The 27,287-nt window shown below is 35.9% G+C and overlaps 1 protein-coding gene across 2 annotated transcripts in view; it reads left to right on the forward strand.

Moving 5' to 3' along the window:
- Positions 1-27,287, forward strand: part of HMCN1 (hemicentin 1) — a 482,021-nt gene that overhangs the window by 274,914 nt on the left and 179,820 nt on the right. For both annotated transcript variants that reach the window (XM_035010675.1, XM_035010676.1), the window contains exons 29-36: positions 1,356-1,482; positions 4,295-4,449; positions 12,500-12,778; positions 13,278-13,559; positions 14,285-14,393; positions 15,350-15,519; positions 16,700-16,854; positions 25,411-25,534. In XM_035010675.1, coding sequence (XP_034866566.1) covers positions 1,356-1,482; positions 4,295-4,449; positions 12,500-12,778; positions 13,278-13,559; positions 14,285-14,393; positions 15,350-15,519; positions 16,700-16,854; positions 25,411-25,534 — 1,401 coding nt within the window. The remainder of the gene's footprint in view (positions 1-1,355; positions 1,483-4,294; positions 4,450-12,499; positions 12,779-13,277; positions 13,560-14,284; positions 14,394-15,349; positions 15,520-16,699; positions 16,855-25,410; positions 25,535-27,287) is intronic.

Consider the following 27,287-nt stretch of genomic DNA (forward strand, 5'->3'; position numbering starts at 1 on the left):
TCCTCCCTTTTCAATATTTTGTTCATCCATATGGGCATATGTTTCTAAGTCTGGGAATGATGCTGCATTCAAATAACCATTTTTAAGCTGCTTCAGCATAAAAATAATCCCTCTCATTAGTCTTCTCAGAGCCTGAAATACTTTGCATTTCCTCTACCAAAATTATTCTTATAATATTTAAGTACAGGCTATAAAAAACAAACTAAGTAATCTTTTTCTATCATTAGTCACATTGGCATTATTTCTCTTGGCATTCATTTACTTTGAATTCTGTGTGCTGATGACTCCCAAATTTTTATTTCCAGCTCAGACTTCTCCTCTGAGCTCTAAGAATATATATCTCATCTTTTCCACAGTGTCTTAACTTGATGTCTTAGGGGCATATCAAACAGAAAGGTATCAGTGAACATCTGTTCATCTGGGGTCATCTTCAGTGATCCCCATCACAGTGCCAAACATGTCCATCCACCCACTTGCTTCTGCTAGAACCTAGCACTCATTCTTTCCACCTACCTCTCCCCAACTCCTTAAATATATCTACATCCTGTCAAGTCTACTTCCTAATCCAATGTTAAACTATCTACTTTCTTTCATTTCTAACTGTGAAAGTATCATCATTTATAAGCCGAATTAATGTAGTAACCTCTGAATTGCTCCCCTTCATCCATTCTTTGCCACTCAAATCCATTCTTAATCCCCCAGCCAATGTGGTCTTAAAACACAAATCTGATCACACCCCTCCTCTACTGAGGGAGCTACTTTGGTGGTTGGTCATTGCCCTGAAGATGAAGACCAAACATCTTAACATGATATGAAGGGAGAGGATTTCAAAGTCAGGGAAGCGTACAGGAATTCTTCAATATTTTGGTAATTCTGAGAATAAAAACTAGCATAGTCATTTTCATAGGTCTCCCATCCGATCATAGCATAGAGGCCCTTTAAAAGAAATAAGGGTAATATACTTCAAACAGCACTATGTTGTAATATGTGGAATTTGAACATTATAAAATTAATATTGATGTCATTTGTTATCTAAAATGTATAACAGTAATAAATTGCATTATATGAGCTTCACTGCTCACTTGTATTCTCAACTCCTTTTGCACTTCTCAAAATGAGTTAGTTTTTGCAGGTAATTGTCCTGCTAGTGAATCTTTCATGAATGTGTTCATATATTTAAATTTAGCATTTGGGTGGGTCCACAGATGCAATATGAAAAGGTATTATTGTGTGGTATTTTATTTGTAATATTAAAATCTTATTGAAATACTGTAGAAGTCAATAATAATCTGCTCTTCCTACCCTCCACTTTTTTGTGAAGTCATAGATATTCATGATAAAATGTTTTGTTCAAGTCCCACCCACCATAATAGGTGCCAACTCCCCAAATGAAGTCTCTGTTGTCTTCAGCCATGACATCACCCTCGAATGCCAAGTCAAAGGCACCCCTTTCCCTGTTATTCACTGGTTCAAAGATGGCAAGTGAGTACCCTTTCTCTATTTGTTGCAAGGGTCCAATTGATAGGAAATAGATGTGTAAATGCTTATGGATTTTCTCCCTTTCAATTATTTTAAACACAGATATTATTAAATGAACATGAAGGAAAAACGATATTATTCAAAAACTGGTCTCAAAGTCTTGTAATACCTTTTATTCTTGTGAATTATAAGAACTTTTTAAATGCCAGGAATTTATTTTAGAAACATAGAGGCACTCAAATTTACTGTACACTAAATATTCTGCCCAAAGGCTTAGAATAAAAAATGAAAAATGCAAGCTTCAAATGCAGAGATAATTTTGCCTTTACATGGAACTATTTGACTTATGAAAAAAGAAAATTTTTATGACAAGATGAATACTTAAGCTAGTGCTATAAATGTAAAAAAGGAACAGTCACAGAAGAGCAACAGATATTTCCCAGACTTCATGTTCAAGGGCTACTGAGGTTTGCCCACACGGATATGGCTGCAGTGATTCGTATTGTTCTTGAGAGCTTATTTTTCACAGCATGGTCACAGTTCGAGTATTATTATCGTTTTTGAGGCAGGTGTCTAAGACTTAAGAGTAAAGATTTGCATTGTATAGAATAAATAAGTAAAGTATGCAAACTTTTCTTATAAATCAATAAAAAAGACAACAGAAAAATGAATGGAGGATATAAACAGGCAATTTAAAAATTTGTAGTTAAGCAATAAATGTATTAAAAGATGCTCTAGAGAGTATTATGCTAATGAAATAAGTCAGTCAGAGAAAGACAAATACTATATGATTTCACTCATATGTAGAACTTAGGAAACAAAACTGATGAACATAGAGGGGGAAGAAAAGAGAGGCTAACAATAAAGCTGACTCTTAACTATAGAGAACAAACAAGGTTGCTGGAGGGGAGGTGGGCAGGGAGATGGGTTAAATGGATGATGGGTATTAAGGGGGGCACTTGTTATGATGAGGACTGGGTGTTGTATGTAAGTGATAAATCACTTAATCTTACATGTGACACAAATATTATACTGTATGTTAACTAACTGGGATTTAAATAAAACTTGGAAGAAAAAAGAAAAAGAGGCTCACTCTCAATAATTTGGAGAATATAAACAAAAATCAGGTCAGATTGGCAAATAAATAAGTATATAAATAAATATATAAAGGTTTGAACAATGTCAAGTGTTGGCTAGAATGTGGGAAATCAGGATGTAATACTATGTTGCAGAGAATGTAAATTAGTACTCTGTAAGGCAATTTGTTGATATCTATTAAAATTTGAATGCCCTTATGCTGTAATGTAGCAAATACACTTTCAGGATTTAGGAGAGAGAAGTAAGAATTCATGCGGATCCACAGGAGGGCTTGTACCACAGTAGGTAATATTCCCAAAAAACTGTGGTGTCAGAAAAGTGAAAACTGCCTAATACCCAACATTAGGAGATGGGTAGAAAACTTACAGCATAGTCGTATTGTGAAATACTGTGCAGCGATTAAAAAAAGTAAGATCAAGCTATAGGCACCAAAAATATCTCTACAGCTATTGCTAAGTGAAAAGAGAAGTAGAACAAAGCAATACCATTTACAAACTAGATTCTTTTGGAAAGACATTTAAGAGTGAAAATGTCTAGAAAAAAACATGTGGAAGAATACAAACCAAACTTAGAATGGTGAGATGTCTAGAGAGAAGACTCACATTAGGGGTAATAAATCAAGAGAACCTTTTCTTATTATAATACTTTTTTGTTTAAATTTTTATGTTACTTGCATAATTAACAATCAATACAAGTTTTAAAGTTACTTAAATTTGAGTAATATTATCAAGTATTCACTTCCTTTAAACAGTTAAGATGCAATAAATTAAGGTACTTTATTCTCTTAGCTTTTGAGAACTTTCTACAAAGTGTCATTCCAAGAAATAGTGAAGGGTGCTTCTGTAGACGATTAAATGTGCTTCCATTTAATCGTGTAGTCTGACTCATGGCTTTTAATAGAGCAGTGCATCTAATTATTTATCATGGCTAAGTCACTGCAAATTTTTAAAAACTAGCTATGGGTCTTCCTGAAAGAAGATCAGTGGATTTTAAAGATATGAACCATAGGATATTGTAGACTTTAATAACCATGTTTCAAGTATCTCATAAAGCTGCTGCCAATTATGTAAAGTGAGTCAATAAATGACTCTACATAGTAGAAAAAGACTTCCTTGACAACTAGAGAGGAGCAGCTTTTGGCATAAATATCTTTGAGTATTTATGATTATATATGAAAGCATTCATATTTGTTAAAATATCCGCTTTTTAGAAAAGTTGGCATGATCATTGCCTTTAGGAAGTAGTAACTATTCATTCTACTGTGAATACTTTTCCAGGTACATAATGATATTGGCTTAAAAATAATATTGCTTTGCCTCAAGCTTCTGTACTCTTAGTTTTACTTTACTAAATGATGATAGAAATTTTAGCTATGCAAACAAAAAAAGAAGGAAAATAAGCAGGAGAAGGAAGACTGAAACAAATAATGACACTACCAGGTTTCTATTAATATTCAACAATTAAGTTTGACATGAAGGGAATTTTCATCTCAAAGTAATAGTTATCTAACTTTCATTAGTAAAGTGCTTTAATAATTCCATTTTTCTGAATAGGAGTACTGATCACATCATTGCATTTCTTTTAGAGTCATACAGAAAAAAACAACTTTGATTCATATTTTTAAACTCCTATGATTAACGATTTTTGCTGTGCTCAATAAGAGAGGAAACATAGGAAAATAAAAATGGACTCACAGAATAAAATTTATTTTTTCTAGACCTTTATTTTTAGAGGATCCTAACATTGAACTTCTAGACAGGGGACAAGTTCTGCATTTAAAGGATGCACGACGAAGTGACAAGGGGCGCTACCAGTGCGCTGTGTCTAATGCAGTTGGCAAACAAGCCAAGGACATAAAACTGACTATCTACAGTAAGTGTGATTTTCTTATGCTTTTTGTTATTATCAATCATCACTATAAATTGAAAAGAAGGGGCGCATGGGTGGCTCAGTCGCTTAAGCATCTGATTCTTGATTTCAGCTCAGATCATGATCTCAGGTTCGTGAGATTGTATGTACGCATGTGCTCTCTTGCTCCCCCCCCCAAAAAAACAAAACAAAACTTGAAAAGAAGGGTTTAATATTAACTGTTCTTTTATTCAATACTGAATAATTTGGAATGCTACTTATTTTATTTATTTATTTATTTATTTTTAAAGATTTTATTTATTTGCCAGAGAGAGACACAGCGAGAGAGGGAACACAAGCAGGGGGAGTGGGAGAGGGAGAAGCAGGCTTCCCGTGGAGCAGGAAGCCGATGCGGAGCTCGATCCCAGGACCCTGGGATCATGACCTGAGCCAAAGGTGGACACTCCATGACTGAGCCACCCAGGCTCCCCTGGAATGCTACTTATTTTTGAAGCAAGAGCCTATCTTCTGTGTTTTAGACCAGGACATTGCATCCAGTTTTAATGCATTTTGTCATGAAGTAAGGATTTCTTTGAGAGTTGTAATGATTTTCAGTTACTGTCACTCAAGAGGGCAGGTGTTTCCTATTTGATTAGTATATAATAAATCCAATGTCTGTCTCCTTAAAAGGGTTAAAAAAAATCCTCTAAAAAGAGTTGAAATGCATGAATTGAATGAAGTCAGTGGCATGCAGACGTTTCAGTTTTTCTCTTTTCATACCATCTTGGCCTTTATTCTGCCCACATGGTGATATTTTAAATGCCTTATGTTTGTGCCACCCTTCTCTCCCAGCTAAGTCCCCACCAGAGGAGTTAGCCATCATTTCACTAAAAGTCTCAATATCCCCTGAGGAAGGTGAATTCCAAAGTCATTTTTTTTTAATACTCAGAGTCATAGGAAGGCGCATGAACATTACGTTGCAGGCACAAAGAATTACCCAATAGAAAGGAACAGAACTCAATAGGCCAGTCATGCTTACTGTGGTTCTACTTACTGTACTAATTTCGGTCCCTCCACTGTGTATGATACTCAAGAAATTTTAGATACTTCAGGAATATCACCTTTTGACAGGATCTTCCCAATCCAAGCCGTCACCCAGTCACTATTGCATTGTCTGAGTTTATTTTCTTCATAACACATATCACTGTCTGATAAGTTATTGCTCAATTATGGGTTTATTTTCCTATTTGCTATTTGTCTCCAAGGAAGCTAAACTTCACAAGAGCAGGGCCTTGTTTTGCTGGTTCCCTACTTTGATACACAGTAGCTCTCAAGAAATGTTTGCTAAATGAATGAATGGTCTATTGATACACTGTCCAGTACTGTAACCACTAGTCACAGGAGGCTGGAGAGCACTGGAAATGTGGCTAGTCCACACTGACACAAGCTGTAAGTATAAAATATAGACCAGATATCAAAGACTTAATATGAAAATATAATATATTTAATTAATAATTTTACATTGAATAAAACTGGAAATGATGGTAAATAAAATATATTATGAAAACTTATTTCCTCTGTTTATTTTCAAATTTTTTAACATGGCTACTCGAAAAATTTGTATTATATATATGGTTAGCATTGTGTTTCTACTGGACAGCACTGGTCTAGTCATTTATAAGAACTTGTGCTTCTGAGACAGGTAGATGAGCTGAGATCCAGCTTTTGCCACTCACTAGCTTTGTGACTTTGGACACATTTCCCAACCCTTTGATCTTCAGTCTCCTCATCTGTAAAATGGGATAATAATAGCACCTACTTAATAGTGTTATTGTGATGGGCGCCTGGGTGGCTCACATGGTTAAGCATCTGCCTTCGGCTCAGGTCATGATGCCAGGGTTCTGGGATCGAGCCCGGCATCGGGCTCCCTGCTCAGCGGGAAGCCTGCTTCTCCCTCTGCCTCTCCCCTGCTCATGCGCTCTCTCTCTATATATATCTTTCTGTCTCAAATGAATAAATAAAAAATCTTAAAAAAAAAATAGTGTCATTGTGAGGATCAAAAGCTAGATACTTACTGGGTTACCTGGCTTAAAGTAAGAGTTTAATAAATGTTATTCGTTTTTCATTATTTACTTGGTGATTGCATTGTCTTACTAGCTTGATTTCTATATAACTTCACTGGATTTGAAATTTCCCTTTTTTAATGTTAGTGTCTTTATATAAAATTTGAATAGCTCTCTTGAATCAAAGAGATTTTATTTAATGCATGCTTTTGAATCATTTCTATCTATAAATAGAAGCCTTGGAAGAATTTAGTCATGAAAAGACATGTCCTCCAAAAAAGAGTAACATTACTGAAAGATTGGCAATCATGAATCCAAGTTAAACAAAAGTGTTATTGCTACCATTGGCTTCCTACCAGAACCAGACATTTAAATAATAGGTGCAAATTTTCCCCTAAGCTTTTGAGTAGTCTTCTTTACATTGTTGTATTGTTGCCAGGGTCTATGATGAATACATTTTGGTGGTTCAGTAAGACACCTATTTCCATAGAACTTGGGTTCTTTTATTTCAGATCCTCTTGTTCATTCTGTATGATGCCCTAAGGCACCCAGAAGAGAGGGATCTATAGTGATTAAATTTTCTAGGATTGTCTGAGATGAAACGCATTACAACATTGTGAAGTTTTGAGTATTATAATTCAGGAAATACTGCATTTCCTTTCTAGCAAGCTTGTCTGTGCTTCCAAGTGGGTAATCTTAAGCTTATTTTATTTCACTTATGAAAATGCTTTTATTCCTAAGAATGAATGAAACAGATGCCATATTTGGGCTAACTGTGAGGAATATTTATGTAGATTTCAGATTGATAATGTGTTTCACACCACAGTTAATTCATTTGTTTTCCTTATTTACATACTAACACAAGGACAAAACAGGTGATGCCCTTGAAAGGCAGAAATGCACGTTGTACCTGAATAAGGAAAGAAATGGAGACAAAGTAAGAGTGAAAAAATAAGAGATGGGGGAAGGGGGAGGGGAAAGATGTGAAAGAAGGAAGGAAATAAAAGAGCTTTTAATATCCTATGGGGAGATCATGTAAACTGACAGCTATTAGTTCTGAGGCAAAGATTTTTAATGTGAGGTTTGTGTTTGAGTTTAGGAAGTCTGAGAGCCTCCCCAGAGTGTACAGAAGTCTTTGAGTATATATGTGCGGTGCATATTAATGTGCAGTGTGTTCATAACCTTTATCTGTAACAATGTCCCTCAAATAGAAGTAAGGTCTCAGAAAAGTATCTATGAATTAAACTGAAATAGGAAGTGACATTTATTTATTGGCAAATTAAGCAGTAGATGTCAATCAGAAATGTTCTTTGAGTAATTTTTGTCAAATTCATAAATGCAAAATTTTTAAATAGCTTCTTTTCAGTGCAAATGATATGCCTTTGTAAAACATTCATGAAGAATAGGGACTTCTTTGAACCTATGTTCTTGCTGTCATTAATGTATCATCTAATTGCCAGCTGATTTAGGCAATTTGAACCAGAAGTTTGATATGCATTTGTAGATTAACATATGGCATAAATAGCCTTAAAACAAAATTAAAATTTTAAATCTGAATTAAATGCTCTTCCTTAAGATTTCAAAATGGTAGCTTGAATTTGTATTAATTACTTATCTTGGACTTGGCAAACCTTTTTTTATAAAGGGCAAGATAGTAAGTATTTTGGATTTTGCAGACCATGAGACAAAATCAAGGATATTATGTAGGTACTTATATATCAAAGTAGAAATAAATTTCTACCAATTGTCTATTGATGAAATTCTTTTTTCTAGTAATTTTAAAAATTATGATTTTTTTTATAATTACAAATCTACTAATGAGAAGAATGAAATTCTTTTGGGGGGGATAAAATTTTAATTAATTGAAGGTCAAAGTTAGTGATCCCTCTCACCAAAATTGAATGCAAATGTTCATCTGTTAATGCTGATCTATAATGAGATCTTATGTATTTCATCTTGGAAAATGTCTTTTCATGCAGATGTGTACTGTCAAATACCAATATCAGTTTGTGAACATGTTATTTTAATTGACCATATTCATTGCTTAGAAAGCATTTATAGAATTCCCTTATATTCTTTTGATAAACTGACTTTTAGCATGCCATGCCACAGATTAAACATTTCCAATTGAAAGTTGGATGGAAGGTCCTCATTCTCAGAGATAACTGAACTTCGAATGTAGAAATTTCCTTTGTATTTGTATCAAGGTCTGACAAACATTGCTGAAACTGAAATTTGAGCTCAGAAAATATATCCACAGCAAATCTGTAGGGAATGGAGATCTCAATTTTGTTTGACAGCATGGGAAATTTATAAAGCAGTTTGACATTAATTGTGATTCAAACAAAATGACTACCATAGTATAAGTTTTGCATTTAAGTGCTGTTTGGTCTGGTAATTTTAGGTTGAATTCATTAAGAAACATTATCATGTTTATAGCAAAACTAGTTTCCAAAATCACTCAATGGTATTCAGTAATAGTGTTTGAGGACAATTCTTTTCATTCAGAAAAAATAGTCTCAGCCCTGAGCTCAAAAAATTAAAATTTAACTTTACCACCATTAAGGCACTGAACTGCTCTATGGTAGGACAAGTCTTTATACTCAGTTTCTACATGTAGCAAAAATTCATGGAACTGATGATTTTCAAGTCCATAAGGGCAGATAAAAGATACCATGGACACTTCTGGTTGTTAACATATGAATACTTTACACCAAGGGCTTGCTGGTAAATAATGCAAGGAATATAGACTTTTAAAACCTTACATTTTAATAGGCTTTGTGAATTTGTCTAAGCCTTTTCCTGCCCCACATATATTTTTACCACCATCACTTGCACTGTATCTTAGCAGATTCCACTTTAGGTTGTAATGAATTCGTGTTTTTTGTTTTGTTTTGTTTTTTAACTTCTTTGAAAATATTTTTGTCTCTAGTCGTTCCATGCAGACTATTCTTAGAGGCTAATTCTTCAGTTTCTTCAAATTTGGCATTGATTCCTCAAACAAAAAGCAGTATCAGTAACATCTGTTAATTTGTCAGGGGCCAAGAATACTATTCAGAAAAGCTGCCTTTAAAAAAAATTAACTATTAATGTTGCTCCCAGCGTTCCCTACTCTTCAAGCAATTGTTCTCATGGAAAGGCTCATAATCTTAAACAAAGATTTAAGATTTCTCTGGACACATTTCTGTGACTACTGACTAATCATCCCTGATTTTAATTAAATTACTGTTGGTAAATGGCTTTTATTGCTTGGCGAACATATGACCACTGAGAAACTTATTTTGATTGTAGCCTCATTTTGACTTTTTATTTTTGTGAAGAAGTTCTGTTATGAGTCAGTCCATTTTACATTTTCTAATTTTTCCAACTGTTGTTTTGAATTGGAAGTAATGTGACAAGTGCTTAGTCTAGTAGTATTAGTGTATATTGTAATCTTTCAGAACAGCTGTAGAATTATTTAAAAAAAAAAACAATGCTTTGCCATTTGATTTATAACAAAATAATCCACACTGTGTTGTGCTTTAAAAATGTGAATTTTAAAGTCTTCTTTTCTTTTCTTGTTTTGATGTGAGAGGTACTCACTGATAATAAAAATAAAATATCATGGTATGGTGATATGCATGGCAACTTGAAATGCTATTGAATTATAACTATGTCACTTAAATTTATGGTGAGCTGAGCAGCAGTGAGAAGCAATGAGAATATGTATTTGCTATTTTTTGTAACTACCTAATTCAGTTATTAGAGAAAGTAACCATAGACAATATGTAAACAAATGGATGTGACTATATCCCAATAAAATTTTATGGACACCCAAGTTTGAATTTCATATAATTTTTACATGTCACAAAATATTGTTAGTATTATTTTGATTTTTTTCCACCCATTTAAAGATGTAAAAACTATTCTTAACTCAGCATCTCCATGCCTGGCCTGTGAACCATAGTTGGTTTCCCTGAGCTATATATTAAGCCACTTGATAAGAAAATTACTCTACCACCACATTTACCTCACAGTGTAGTAGATCTTTCCTTAAATTATGTGTGACAAAAAAATGTGTAGGTGAATGTTTGTCACTGTGAGCTGGTTCTAAGAATGATTATTAGAAAATATTAGGGTACTCTATTCAGCACCCAGCTCTTGTTTTCTAAAATCCTTTTCCACTAAAAGAAGACAGAGCTTTCCTAGGGAAATGGTTAATTCTAAGGCTGGGGCAGGGAATATATAAGATGAGCCTGCAGCATGTAGTGAGCCAGAAAGTAAGAAAGTATCAAAATAATAAAATGACATGGATATGTCAGAGAAACATAGGAACCAAATGAAATAGCTTCCAGTGGTCAAAACTGGAACAGTTTGAATACTATAGTATTAGATTATAACCCAAAGTATAAAATAAGTTTCCATGAATTCATACTGATAAAAATAAATTGTTAAATAAGTGAACAAATTGGGGAGGAGAAACAAAATTATAGAGAATAATTCCAAATAGATTATGTAGGTATTCTTCTCTCAAGAAGTCGAACATAACTCCACACCCCGTACGTATGGGCTGGAAAGAGTGATTCCTTTCCCAAAAAAGGGGGAAAAGGAGAGCAACTTTACAGTGGAGAAACCTAGCAAAAGCTACTGTAACCAGATTATTGAAGTTAACATGATCATGATGTCATGCTGATAATTTGTACCTTTGATATGATCTGATGAGAAAGTTATTTTACCTCTGGGATCTTCCTCCTAAAACAAATAATCCTACTCCAGCCATAAGAAAAACATTCTATAACATATCCTATTCTAAAATAAAAGTTTAATAAAATAATATTAAGGCACTCCCAATTCAGGCACATGCCATTTGATTTCTTTTAACTTGTTGCATTTATAGCGCAATCCTGGAATGACCACAGTCAAAAGATGTAGCGGGGATTGAGCCACTTGAGTTGTTTTTCCAACAACAGAGTTCTCATGTGGTGTGAGTGGCCAGGAATGTGGTTGCTGAATTATGGAAGATACACATGTAGCCAATTAGATGAGTAGAGTTGAGTGAATGAACTCTTGGCAGCTAAAACAAATAAACAAACAAACAAACAAAACCCGAAAAACCCATCAACAACTAAACAAAAACCTGTAAGAAGCAGAAGTTAAAGCTTCCACGGCTATTTCCAGTAGCTGGTTCTTTTTTTTTTTTTTTTGACAGAGAGAGAGACAGCGAGAGGGAATACAAGCAGGGGGAGTGGAAGAGGGAGAAGCAGGCTTCCAGGCGAGCAGGGAGCCCAATGTGGGGCTCGATCCCAGTACCCTGGGATCATGACCTGAGATGAAGGCAGACGCTCAATGACTGAGCCACCCAGGTGCCCCCCAGTAGCTGGTTCTGAAGGCACTTAGACCTTTAGTATTTTGCGGGGAGAGGGCATGCAGTCGTACCACATCTGACATTTTTGTTCCCTTGGCCTGATGTCAAATGTATTCTATCTACTTTCAGTGGGGTTTTATTTTGTTTTGCTTTGTTTGTTAAACATAACTTTCTTAGTTACTGTAATATGATCTATTGGACTTAAATGAACCCCTGAAACTGAAACTGTGACTGTTTGCTTTTACTGAAATCTGAAACCCAAGAGGAGGGTGATAAAGATTAAAAAGACAGGCAATTTATTATCAGTAGATAAATCATAGACTTCCTAATTGTCTTTAATTCCTAAATCCTTTATTTTTTAAAATATATTTTTTAAAGGTTTTATTTATTTATTTGACAGAGACAGAGACAGCGAGAGAGGGAACACAAGCAGGGGGAGTGGGAGAGGGAGAAGCAGTCTCCCCGCTGAGCAGGGAGCCCAATGTAGGGCTCGATCCCAGGACCCTGGGATCATGACCTGAGCCAAAGGCAGACGCTTAATGACTGAGCCACCCAGGCGCCTCTTCTAAATACTTTAAATGCATTATTTAAACTTCTACAACATTTAAGAATTTGATGCAGATGCTAAAGCTTAGAAAACTTGTTTCTGTTCTGAAATCCTTTATAGTTCCACCTACCATTAAAGGAGGGAATGTCACCACAAAAGTAACAGCATTGATCAACAGCATAATTAAGCTGGAATGTGAAACACGGGGACTGCCGATGCCTGCTATTACTTGGTATAAGGATGGCCAACCAGTCATATCCAGCTCACAAGCACTTTATATTAATAAAGGACAATTTCTTCATATCCCTCGAGCACAGGTTTCTGATTCAGCAACATATACATGTCATGCAACCAATGTTGCTGGAACTGCTGAAAAGTCATTTCATGTGGACGTCTATGGTAAGGAAAAAATACGTGCTTTAATCACATACCTTTCTTTCTATGCTTTTTAATATGCCAACATCTAATTCATTCACTAATAAATTCCTGGTGGGTTTGATCATTTTCAAAATGCATGGATAGGAACTGGCAGAATTGCCCTGTGATTTAAAAAAACATTTTTAAAAGCTACATTTAGTAAAAGTGGTCCATTCATCTGCCCAACCATTTGCCCATTTCACATGGGGCATCTAGACCATTCGGTTTTTATGAAGAAGGTAAAGTAGTTGTTAGGACTAAGATCATTCTCTACTATTTACCCTTTATAAACGAGACACAGTACAAAGTATCCCACAATATTTAGGATAGCTGCGGATCAGCTAACCCAAGAAATTCTTTCCTTAATAGCTTAGAGAGAGACAGACATGTAGGTAGTTTCTGTGGTCAGACTACGTGAAAACAAAATCCTTATTTCATTAGAATTTCAAAGATGCCTGAAATATTACTTTTTTCTGCCTAGTTCCTCCAGTGATTGAAGGTGACTTGGCCGTACCTCTGAATAAGCAAGTGGTTATCGCTCATTCGCTGACACTAGAGTGTAAAGCTACTGGCAACCCTCCTCCAGTTCTCACCTGGTTAAAAGATGGTGTACCTATGAAAGCCAGTGACAACATCCGTACGGAAGCTGGTGGGAAGAAACTAGAAATCATGAGTGCCCTAGAAGTTGATCGGGGACAGTATGTATGTGTGGCTACGAGTGTGGCTGGAGAAAAGGAAATCAAATACGAAGTTGATGTCTTAGGTAAATAAGGATGCCACCATCTGGATTCCAGATTCATAGCACAACCTGATCATTTTATGAAATGCTTTATTGGTCATAGAACAATAAAACAGTTTTAGAGAAGGTTCAGTTATCGGTTCAACTCTGGACTGCACATTACTAAGTGGTGGATTTATTACCAGAGTCCCAAGATCTAAGAACCCACATAAATCTTGCACTGATCTTGATAGGTACGCTTTGTATTTGTAAGTGCATTGATGCATTTTACATCTATGACAATATCGGATTGCAGTGAGTGATATCATGGTCCTCTGTCATGAGCACTATGCTATGTCTAATGCAGGAAACAGTCTCTGGGCCTTGGAAAGTCATCTTGCAATGTTTTTGGTCTCTATTTCTCTATAAATTGAAGGCTTTTTGAGCAGAGGTCCAATTTTTGAGGTTCCCTTCTCTTATTATTATGAAAATAAGCAACATAAAATATGAACCAACTTTACATTCAGATGGCATCAGCAGCACCAGAGTGCTCGATTAATTGAGAAAAATCCACAGCATGTCAAAAATACATTCATTGATCCTAGCAAGTGTGTATGATAAAATATATTTTACATTTCAAATCCCCTTCATGTATCAAATTTCTATGATACTTGTCAGCCTTCTGAACTGCAACTTAGTATTCCTTAAAATGGTGGTGTATTTTTTCTGGTGTACATTTCTTTGTATGTTACATCTCTGTTGTTTTCTAGTGCCACCAGCTATAGAAGGAGGAGATGAAACATCTTACTTCATTGTGATGGTTAATAACTTACTGGAGCTAGATTGCCAAGTGACAGGCTCTCCCACGCCAACTATCATGTAAGGGTTTTGGTATGTCTTCTAAATACCTCCCACTTCTTTATTTGAGTGTTTTAAGGCTATCTTGAAAAAATTTGTGTCATTAAAAGGTGGCCATATAAAATTATATTATTTATGTTCCTCTTTTAAAAGACATACTCTATATACAAGGCAACTTTTGCTTAATAATCACACGGACCTCAAATCTGTTCAATTAGAGGAATTCCATTTATGCTCCTAGAAATGACATTTTCAGTTCATAGAGACAGACTACTAAGCAGTATCTGTCAGATCTTCTTGAGGCACTGAAATGTTTAATGAATGACTAAATAAAAAGAAATATACTGGACATATTAGGGAAATAGTTACCGTGCATATATGTTTACCAATTCTTTTTTCTCATTCCTTCATTCACAAAGCATTTCGTGAATACTTAACCTTCATTTCCAAGGTGCAGGATATGCAAAGGAACAGTCAGTCAACTAAGAGAATAAAATATGTTCACATATGATTACAAAGTAAAATGGAAAATGATAACTCATAAGAAATGAAAAAATATAATGCTGTATCAGGGTTTTATTTTTCAGATATTTTAGGAATGTATTCACTTTGCTGGTTAATGTTATTTAAACATTTGAAGTGAATGCTATTTAGGGGCACTTGCCTCTTTGTTTCCTCAACGTAAAGAGAAGAATGAAGAAACCGCATAGCTACTGGGGTTCCAACACTGTGCCAACTTCTGTGTTGGGCCAGGTTTACTTTTTTCTTTTCCCCATTATAGTTCATTTTACAGAATGGGCAAATAGGGAATTAGGCAAATATGCAATTGAGAATTTACATATGTATGTATGTGTAGAAACATTTAATATATAGATAAATCTAGTTCCTCTAAGATATATATACACACGCACATATCTTTTAGGAACTAAGTTATTTAAAAATACATCTCCAGACTTCTTTTTGCCTTGTTTCTATAGGTGGCTAAAGGATGGCCAGCTAACTGATGAAAGGGATGGATTCAAGATTTTACTAAATGGACGCAAATTGGTTATTGCCCAAGCTCAAGTGTCAGATACAGGCCTTTATCGCTGTGTGGCAACAAACATTGCTGGTGACCACGAGAAGGAATTTGAAGTTACTGTTCATGGTATGCTGAAGAAGGGACATGAGCATTATATTTAAAATTAATTTATGCATTGTGTCGTTATTTAATTCAGATGGTAGCTCAGTAATCTGGATAAATCTTGAGTTGTGGAAAGTAATATAAAGGATGTGAATTTGAGTTAAAAAATGGCAGATTAATCTTAAGGCACTTTACTAACACAGAGACTTAACCAAGAGGCCTATGTAAATTAAAATAAACACTTCAGATGTTAGGAAGTGTATTCTACATAGAATGCCAGGGCCTGAGGAATAAGACCAAATAAGATAGAATAGGCAGGCAGCAAATTCCAAGTAAAAACGTTGTGTCAGCTCTTCAGGGTTTAACCAGAACAGGAGGGAGTGTGAATAAAGTCATTTCCAGAAATGGAGGCTAAGGATGTTATGCAGGATCCAGGGTAGATAGAGGTATTCACAGAACTAGCACAGAAGAATCAGAACCTTTAGTGTAATGACAGAGACAACCCTTGGCCAGGGTATTATTTGTCTCACTTGCCTGCCAACCTTGGGAAGTGAGGGACTGCAGGGAGAATCTGGGGAGCCATTTAGAAGCTCTAGTGGAGGTTTCTATGAACATCAACATTTTTCCATCTGTCCATGCAGACTTTTTTCCCCCTGCTTTTTCAATCCTGTGATGAAATGTAGCTAACCCTGTTTCTCAGTCTCAATTCCAACTCCTGAGGGAGGGAATCTGGCAGGCCCAGCTTAAATCAAGTTCCCATTCTGTATTCAGTCAGCCTTGCTGGGGTCAGAGTCATGCAGTATAAATACAGGTAGAGGAAACCCACCCTGATTTAACGAGATTGTTCTGGAGAAAGGGAGGATCATAATAGATTGGGAAAACATACCAGCAGGTGTAAGCCAAACATGCATGTGGATTGTAGTTGCTATAAACACATTTTATTCTTTGGAGAACTAGAGATCCATACTTAAGAAATAAGTCATCTAAAATTGCTGAAAACTATAAATTAAATGCATGGGATAAAATTATTTCATTGTTTCTTAAAATAAGAATTTTCCCTTTTCTAAATTTTAAAGTTTCAGGTTCTTACATCCAGATTTTTAAGTACTTGACCCCACTGATTATGGTTTGTGTTCCCTCCCTCCCTTACTCTGTCTTTCCATCCCTTCCTGCTTTCCTTCCTTCCTTCCTTTCTTAAATCTAGTTCCTCCAACAATCAAATCCTCAGGCCTTTCTGAGAGAGCCATAGTGAAGCACAAGCCTATCACCTTGCAGTGCATTGCCAATGGCATTCCAAATCCATCTATTACATGGTTAAAAGATGGCCAACCTGTAAATACTGCCCGAGGAAACCTTAAAGTAAGTATAAATATTGCTGAGCCCCAAATGTGAAATCTACATTGATCTTCCCAGAGCTATCGTGTTCTTCTTTCCTAATTGTAGATTTTCCTGTTGGACAGATTTTACAGAAAATTTATCAAAATAATATGTGTTTTCCTTAGAGTTTTTGGAATTTATCTTAATATTTTGATTTGAAGAATAGAATTAAAGACTAATAACCTTAACAATGATAATTTTAACATATTGGTTGGTATTTTTATTATTTCAGTTTATGCCTGTTTTAACTATTGAAAAACTGGTGTCTCATGGATGAATGAACTGTGTTCATCATTACTGACTCACAGTATCCCCAATATACCATAGACTAAGATTAAGGTAAAATCATATCTACATAAACCTAAGTGCAATAAGTCTTGAAAAAAATATTTTAACTAGTTATAAGCTTCAAGATGGCAGAGACCCAGTCTTGAATAAATTCACTTCTATATCCTTCAATCTGAGTATAATCCCTGCCATATAAATGTACCTCATTACATATTTCTGGATAGATAGATAGATTGATTGATTTCAAACTTAGATAATCTAAATGATTCATTTAAAAATCTGAATCAATAGATTTTTTTACTAGGATCAAGTTAGTTGACTGATGTGGGCTTGAACTTTGCTTGTATTAAGTTTTCAGTAATGAAGGATGTATTGAGTTCTTTTCCCAGTACAAATGATCGGTATCTGCTCATTTATTATTCCTATTCCAAATCCAATGGAACTAATCTTATACATTTATGCTAGTGAGAGGTTCATTATGAAGCCTTAAAACATACTTCAGGGAGATAGGCATTTATCACATAATCATATAAAAGTTTAATTGTAAACTGTAATGAGTAACTTTAAGAGAAAATATGGAGAAGTATAAGAACAGATAATGTGGAAAGGTTTTAGGCATTAGGTAATTCATAGAGAAAGCCTTTGAGCAGAGATATGAAGAATACATAGGAGTTAAATGAGTGAATTAATGGAAGAGAACAGAGTAGAGTATTTCAGAGAAGATGTGTGTGCCAACAACTTAAAGTAAAGGCGCATGACACCTCCTGAGGACCTGATAGCAAGCCAGTAGACTGAAGAACACAAAGCAAGATGAGGTGGTATTAGAGGAGACCAGGGAGTAGAAGGCATTTAAGTAATATTAGTGATTTCATTTTTACTTTCAATCAAAGGGAGATCTTTGAAGAGTTTTAAGAGAGTAGTGACATAATCAGATTTTCATTTTAAATAATTACTGGCCCCTATAAGATAATGAATTGAAGGAGTTTAAAATAGATATGTGGGCAGAGGTGGTCCAAAACAGTAGTATAGGAAGATCCTGAACTCACCTCCCCCCACAGACACACCAAATCTACTGCCACATACAGAACAATCCCCTCTGAAAAAGATTTGAAAACTAGCTGAACAGCTCCTCTACAACAAAGGATAAAAGGGCAACATCAAGATGGGTAGGAGAGGCAGAGACACAATCTTGCCAAAACCATAGCATACCAACTCACAATAGGGAGGGATCTCACAAGTCTGCAGCTTCTCCCTGAGGAGTATGGGATTTGTGCCCTACATTGGGCATTCCAACCCTTGGGACCTGTACTGAAGAGACAAGCCATAAAATGTCTGGCTTTGAAAACCAATGAAGCTTACATCCAAGAGGCCCAAAGTACTGTAGGGATTTGAGATACTTCTTTTAAATGACTCACATTCAGACTTACTTGCCCTGGGGCCTAGTGCAAAAATTTGAAAAGTGCCTAAACTAAACTATATGTGAAGGAGATTCATTTGCTAATTTTAAAGCATCTGCCGGAAGGACAAGGACCTGTAGGGACTTTCTCCAGGGACAGAGCTGCTATCAGGCACCAGTTTTGCACTCTCCCTCCAGCTTGCTAGTAAAAGCAGGTGTGTGCAGACACAGCAATCTCCCACTGCCTTGCTGAAGTGGAGGTGGGGTGGGGGGTGCTCTGTCCCCGAGCACTCTTCACCTGCCTTGCTAAAGCTGCAGGCATGCCCCACCCCAAGTTCTCCCACTGCCCCATTAAGGCTGAAGGGCAAGCCCAGTCCACACAAAGGATACCCCTTGAATGCCTGGACCCAGTGGTCAGAGGGGCTTGTGTTCCAGGGCCCTATGGGACTATAACAATAATCAGAAAAGCCATTCTTGGCAGGCTACCACACCCAAGGCATTGCACACAGTGAACTGGAATACACTCCTGGTCTGCTGGTGAAAAAGGCCCACCCACTGGTCCTGGAGCTTCAACATGAGGGACAGGCTTCAGGTTTGCCACACACGTAGAGGCTATGAAGGCACTCTCAGGGAACATAGGCAGGGAGACACCACCTTTGTGTTCTCCCTTGGCCTTGCTGTAGCTCCTGGTGCCTCCCAGCAAGGAGCATATACACACACCTGAAGCCCTGATTTTTGCAGCTGTCACCCAGGGGACACCTCCAGATCCCCTGGTTGAAGGCCACCAGGGTTTACAACTGCAGTCCTGTGGGACTGTATATCGTTGTGTACTTTAAAACTGCTGCCTAAGGATCTGGCTTCTAGTCAGCCTGAAACCAGGTGCTGACTGAGATCCCTCTCTTTGGAACACTGATAGGTCTTGGAATACCCTTAATAACTGGGATCTATCAAGAATAAATCAGGCTACTGAGGCAGTCACAAGGTCTGAGAGATAACCAAGAGCTAGGGCAGGGTTGAACGATGAGGTTAATCTACACAAGGCCACTCCTGTAAGACTGGGAAGATAGCTATTTTGCCTAATACTTAGAAACAAACAGAAACTCAAGCAAAATGAGGAAATAGAGGAGTATGTTTCAAATGGAAGAACAGAACAAAACCTCAGAAAACGGCCTTCATGAAATGGAAATAAGTAATCTACCTGATAAAGAGTTCAAAGTAATGGTCATAAAGATGCTCACTAAACTCAGGAAAAGAATGTATGAACACAGTGAGAACTCCAACAAAAGATAGAAAATATAAGAAGGTACCAAACAGAAGTCACAGAGCTGAAGAATACAATAATTAAACTGAAAAATACACTATGGTGTTCAACAGCTGATTAGATGAAGCAGAAAGACAGATCAGTAACCTGGAAGACAGCAGTGGAATTCACCCAAACAGAACAGCAAAAAGAAAAAAGAATTTTTAAAAAATGAAGATAGCTTAAGGGACCTATGGGGCAACATGAAGTGGAATAGCTTTCATATTATATGGATTCCAGAAGGGGAAGAGAGAGAGAAAGGGGCAGAAAACACATTTCAAGAAATAATGGGTGGAAACCTCCCTAAACTGGGGAAGGAAACAGACATCCAGGTCCAGGAAGCATTTGAGAATTCTAAATAAGATGAACCCAAAGAGATCCACAGGAAGAGACATTATAATTAAAATATAAAAAGTTAAAGATAAGAAGAAAATCTTAAAAGCAGCAAGAGAAAAGCCATTTGTTAGGTGCAAGGGAAGCCCGCTCCCATAAGACTGTCAGCTGATTTTTCAGCAGAAATCTTGAAAGCCAGAAGAAGTGGCATGATATATTTGAAGTGCTGAAAGGAAAATAAAACTTCCAACCAAGAATACACTACCCAGCAAGGTTATTATTCAGAATTAAAGGAGAATAAAGAGATTTTTAGACAAACAAAAGGTAGAAGAATTCATCACTAAACTGGCCCTACAAGAAATGTTAAAGGGACTTCTTTAAACTGAAAAAAAAGGCACTAACTAGTAACAAGAAAATATATGAAAGTAAAAATGTCACTAGTAAAGGTAAATATATAGTAAAGGTAGTGGGTTAATTACTTATAAAGCCAGTATGAAGATAAAAATCAAAAGTAGTAAAATTAACTATAACCACAATAAACAGTTAAGGGAAACACAAAATAAAAGAATGTAAAATGTGACATCAAAAACATAAAACATTGTGGGGGAGTAAAAATGTAGAATTTTAGAATGCATCCAAACTTAAGTTGCTATCAACATTAAAATGGTCATCCACCATGATTAAGTGGAATTTACTCCAGGGATGTAAGCATGTTTCAACATTCACAAATCAACCAACATAATACACCACATTAATGAAATGAAAGATAAAAATTATATGATCGTCTCAATGGAAAAAGCATTTGACAAAAGTCAACATCCACTTATGGTAAAAACCCTCAACAAAGTGGATATAGAGGAAACATACCTCAACATAATTAAGGTCATATATGACAAACCCACAGCTAACATCATATTCAGTGGTGAAAAGCTGAAAGTTTTTTCTCTAAGATCAAGTGCAAGACAAGTGTTCCCACTCTCACCACTTTTATTGAACATAGTATTGGAAGTCCTATCAAGAGCAACTAGGCAAGAAAAAGAAATAAAAGGCATCCAAATTGAAAAATATATATTAAAAAATCCTATAGACTTCACCAAAAAAGTGTTAGAACCAATAAATGAAGTCAGCAAAATTGCAGGGTACAAAATCGATATACAAAAATTGGTTTCATTTCTATACACTAACAAACTATCAGAGAGAGAAATTAAGAAAACAGTCCCATTTAAAATTGCATAAAAAAGAATAAAAAGAAATTTAACCAAGGAGGTGAAAGGAAGTGAAAGTTCTGTGCACTAGAAGATATAAGACAGTGATGAAAGAAATTGAAGACACAAATAAATGGAAAGGTATCCCATGCCCATGGATTGGAAGAATTAATCTTGTTATAATGTTCCTACTACCCAAAGCAATCTGTAGGTTCAATGCAATTCCTATCAAAATTCCAATGGCATTTTTCACAGAAATGGAACAAACAATCCTAAAATTTGTATGGAACCACAAAAGACCCCAAGTAGCCAAAGTGATCTTGAGAAAGAAAAACAAATCTGGAGACATCATGCTGTTTTCAAACTATACTACAAAGCTGTAGTCATCAAAAACAGTTTGGTATTGGCATAAAAACCAACACATGGATCAATGGAACAGAACAGAGAGCCAAGAAATAAACCTACACATATATGGTTGGTTAATTTATGACAAAGAAGTCAAGAATATACAATGAGGAAAGGATGTTCTCTTCAATAAATGATGTTGGAAATATTGGACAGTCACATGCAAAAGAATGAAACCAGAATGCTATCTTAAACCATACACAAAAATCAGCTCCAAATGGATTAAAGACTTGAATGTAGAACCTGAAAGCACAAAACTCCTAGAAGAAAACGCAGGTAGTAAGCTTCCTGACATAGTCCTGGCATTGAATTTTTAGATCTGACTCCCAAATCAAAGGCAACAAAGGCAAAAATAAACAAGCGGGACTACATCAATCCAAAAAGCTTCTGTATGGTTGGAGGCACTGAAATATAAATTAAATGAGGGAAAAATTGTAAATCATATATCTGATAACAGTTAATACCCAAAGTATATAAAGAGCTCAACTCAATAGCAAAAAAACAAGCAATCTGATTAAAAAATGGGCACAAGATATAACTAGACATTTTCCAAAGTCATGTATATGTCCAACAGGCACATGGAAAAATGTTTAACATCAGTAATTATCAGGGATATGCATATCAAAACCATAAGGTATCACATCACACCTGTTTAAGGCTATTATCAAAAAGACAAGAAATAAGCATTGTTGAGGATGTGAGAAAAGGGAACCCTTGTGCATTGTTGGTGGGAATGTACCCTATTGCAACCACTATGGAAGACAGTATGGAGATGCCTCAAAAAATAAAAATCAGAGCCACCATATGATTCAGCAATTCCATTTCTGGGTATTTATCCAAAGAATACGAAAACCCTAACTCGAAAAGATATATGCACCCACATGCTCACTACAGCATTATTTATAATAGTCAGGACATGGAAACAACTAAAGTGTTCATCAGTAGATGAATGGATAAAGAAGATGTGATACACACACACACACACACACACAATGGAATACTATTCAATTATAAAAAAGAATGAAGTCTTGCCATTTGTGACAACATGGATAGACCTTAAGGGCATTATGCTAATTGATATAAGTCAGACAGAGAAAGATAAATACCATGTGATTTCAATTATATCTGGAATCTAAAAAATAAAAGAAACAAAACTCATAGATACACATAGAACAGTTTGGTGGTTGCCAGAGGTGAAGGGGGTTGAGAAGTGTGCAAAATAGGTGAAGGTGGTCAAGAGGTACAAACTCCCAGATATTAAGTAAATAAGTCATGGTGATGTAAATACAACATAGTGACTGTACTCAATAATATTGTATTGCATACTTGAAAGTTAACAGGAGAGTAAATCTTAAAAGTTCTCATCACAAGAAAAAAATCTGTAACTTCGTATGAAGACTAGACTTGTGATGATCACTTTGCAGTGTGTACAGAAATTGAATTATTATGTTGTACACTTGAAACTAATATAATATATGCCAATTGTACCTCCAAAAATAAATTGAAAAAGATAAAGAGTAGATGTGTGGAAATCAATTAGGACTTATTCATCTAGGAGGGAGAGAAGATTGAAATTTGAACTCACATTCTGGCCATGAAGATGAGGATATATGGATGTATTTGAGAATTATTGTGTCAATCATTAGGACTCAGTGATAAATTGCATATGAAAGTTGAGGGAGCAGGAAATATCAAGGAAAACTTGGGGAATCTAACCTACACAGATGCATATCTTATGATGCCATCCAGTAAGACAGGAGACTTTGGAGGACAACCCATTTAGGGGCAAAAAACTGGATGTAAGTTTTATATTTTGGGAGGTTAAGTTGACTTTGAAATAAAGTGGAGATCAGGTAGACCATGGAATATATGCTCCTGGAGCTCAAAGGAGAGTTCGGGCATCACATAGATGATATTTGAAAGCATAGACATGAATGAGGTAATCTAAGGGGAGAGTAAAGAGTATGAAAAAATAGAAGAGAGAACTGACCTTGTTCGGAGTCTTAAAAAATTATGGCATTTAAAGGCCATGTGCAGAAGTCTAGAAGTGAATTTAATGTATGAATATGCTGCTTAGTGAGTTTAGTACACTCTGGCTGAAGAATAAGTCAAGTGGGAGTTTACTTGGGAGTGTATGGAGAGCAGATCATTTGGGGTCAGAATGTGGTAAGCCTGGAGGGCTATGCTGAGTTCAGATTTCATTCTGGGCAAAGTGGGGAGCTGAGTGAGCTTTGAAGGGGGACTGGTAAAAGGATCAAATTTGCATTTTAGACAAATTATTCTGGCAACGGTATATAAGATAGATTAACAGTTTGGGAGGTTGGAGACACTGGAATATAAATTAAGAAACTATTATAATCCCACAGTGGTTGTGAGAATGGAAAGTAGAGATCTGAAAAACAGAGTTGTATAACTAGTAGGAGAGTCAGAGTGGGCCCTGAAATCAAGATGCCTTGGAGAATAGTAGTGCCATTAAACAAGATTGGAAACATGCAATGAAAAGTAGGTCTGGAGATACAAGGAAACAGTTATAAGCTTTGTTTTGGATGTGTTAAATTTCATGTGCTAACCCATCCAGCAGATTAGCTGGAACAGCAAGCGTGAAGCTCAGGAGAGAAATTGAGGCCAGTACTATAAATTTCAGAGTCTGCACAGAATTCTTCGCTGAAGCCATGAAAACTATCAGAAAGCTGAACTTTATGTTTATGGGACAGGAGGAAGAAGCAGGTTCTGTAATCTCCTAAGAAAGTCAGAGATTGAGAACTGAGGACATTTTTGTATCTTCAACACCCAGAGAGTAGAGTGATTCAGGAGTAGGTGGTCAGTAATGCCAAATGCTGTAGATGGTAAAAGAGAATATGAGCTTACTATGTAAGCTGCTGGATATTGTGACTAGAAGTTACTGATAACCTCCTTAATACTGCATGGAGCACTGGGTGTTATATGAAAACAATGAATCGTGGATCACTACATCAAAAACTAATGATGTATGGTGACTAACATAATAAAATTAAATTAAAAAAGAAAAAAAAAAGAGAAGTTACTGATAACCTCTGAATGATAAGTTTCAAAGAATAACCACTGAATCACTAGTTCCAAAATGGTGGAGGCTAGTTGCAATAGGTTTAACAGAGAAATGAGGAAAAACAGGAAGAAATTTATCTGCATTTCCATTACTCATATTTTATAATTTTTATTGTTTTTCTGGCCCCCATGACCATTTAATCAAAAAAGATTGTTGCCTTAAAAGTATTTATGAAGTGTTACATAAATGTGACTGTATTTTTTTTAAGTAGCTTAAATTTTCATCACATACCTCATCGTTCAGTGCTAAAGTCTTTTGTTCAGCAAGGCTTTATGACTGTACCAGCAGGCCTTAGGTTATTTTATTTTGTGTTTTCCAATGAAGAAGAAAAGTTTTTCAATCAAATCAGTCTTTTTTGTGTGTGATGAAGTGAGATCTGGTTCTAATCTATCAAGAGATAATTAAGATATTGGCATAAAACTATAATTAAATAGCATAAATTTAAATGAGTTTGGCTATCTCAGCAAATGCTTTCAAGTCCCAGTGTAAAGTACAAAATGCTGCCATGCTTTCTGCTCCCAATTAGATACAGTCTTCTGGTCGAGTTTTACAAATTGCCAAAGCCCTGATGGAAGATGCCGGCAGATACACATGTGTGGCAACCAATGCAGCTGGAGAAACCCAGCAGCACCTTCAGCTACATGTGCATGGTAATGTCATTCCCCTGTCTTAACAAAAGAACATTTCTGTGGCCTTTTTGAACATGATGACTCATTTTTATTGAATTACAGTGTAAAAGAAACAAGTGTTTATTTTTGTCTATATGAAAAAAACTAGTTTTTTTTTTTTTACGTTATTTGTAATTATAATTGCTCATATTAAGGTATTGGTTTGTCAAGATATCCATTAAGATATTCAGGTTGTCAAATAGGATGTGCTAGAGCTCATAAATAAATAAACATACTACCTTATGTTTTTAATTATTTGAATTCTGTTAACTAATAACTTTGTACAGATAACTTTTGTTGTCAAGACAGAGTTGGAGGATTGTTCCTTAACATTTTCTGTCATGTTCTTTGCTGGTTATAAGAGGGATTTTGTAAGTAGAAGCTATCCTTGACTCAGGATCTTCTCTCATGTGCTTTAATAAAAAGTCTGGGTGGCCATGGAATAGCTCATGAATATTACAGCTTCACAAAAAACTTAAAAGAAGATTTGACCTTGAATGTGAGACTTCAGATCTCTGGAGTCTCATCAGAAAGGGTCAAGAATTGTAGGCTTGGGGGCGCTGGGTGGCTCAGTTGGTTAAGCGACTGCCTTCGGCTCAGGTCATGATCCTGGAGTCCCTGGATCAAGTCCCGCATCAGGCGCCCTGCTCAGCGGGGAGTCTGCTTCTCCCTCTGACCCTCCCCACTTTCATGTGCTCTCTCTCATTCTCTCTCTCTCAAATAAATAAATAAAATCTTTTAAAAAAAAAAAAGAATTGTAGGCTTGGCCTTTCCTGATTCAGCCAAATATATTTGCAGAGAGCTCTCCAAGATTTCCATGTGATACCTTCTTCATTTTCTCTAATCCTTGTGATTGCTTGTTAAACCCTTTATTCATTTACTTCATTTATTCTTTATTCATTTATTCATATATTCACTCTACATTTACTGAACAATTTAACCTAGAAGGATGCTCCAGCATCTACCTTGATTCCAGTTACATTATCAGTAGGCAATCAATAAATATTAACAAATGAAAAAGTAAATAGTAAGTGAATGAAAATATTTAAATTGGGCATTGAATTCTTCTCATCTGCTTCTTTACATATTTTATTTTATTTAAATCAACTAGTTAAAAGATTCAGATTATCAGTTCCCTAAATGTTTTTAATAAAATAACTTATTTTCCCCCTTTCCCCAAATATGTACACCTAATTTATGTATGTTATACACACAAACCATGTTCCTTAAGAGGACTTCTACTTTTTCATTTAGTAATTAACTTAAAGACCAATATCTGATTATAATGATCTTGAAAGTGACTTGATTGCCTTGACTTTACCTAGTGCTTTTTGGCAGCTGTCTCCAGCACATACTGAGATCTCCACTTCCATTTAAGAGCATGCTGTGGGTGGTGCTTGCTCTCCTTTCCCCCTTTCCCTATGCTGAGGCTCCTTTTCTCCTCATTGTACAGGCTATTTATCTTTTCCTTTACGATAATTTCAGTCCTTATCTAGTCTCCATTGTTGTCTAAAAGGAAACAGTTAAGGGCGCCTGGGTGCCTCAGTTGGTTAAGCGACTGCCTTCGGCTCAGGTCATGATCCTGGAGTCCCAGGATCGAGTCCCACATCGGGCTCCCTGCTCAGCAGGGGGTCTGCTTCTCCCTCTGCCCTCTTCCCTCTCGTGCTCTCTGTCTCTCATTCTCTCTCAAATAAATAAATAAATAAATAAATAAATAAATAAATAAATAAATAAA

Source organism: Mirounga leonina, unplaced genomic scaffold (genome assembly GCF_011800145.1).
Source record: "Mirounga leonina isolate KUSES-001 unplaced genomic scaffold, KU_Mleo_1.0 Mir_154, whole genome shotgun sequence".
Lineage (NCBI taxonomy): Eukaryota > Metazoa > Chordata > Mammalia > Carnivora > Phocidae > Mirounga > Mirounga leonina.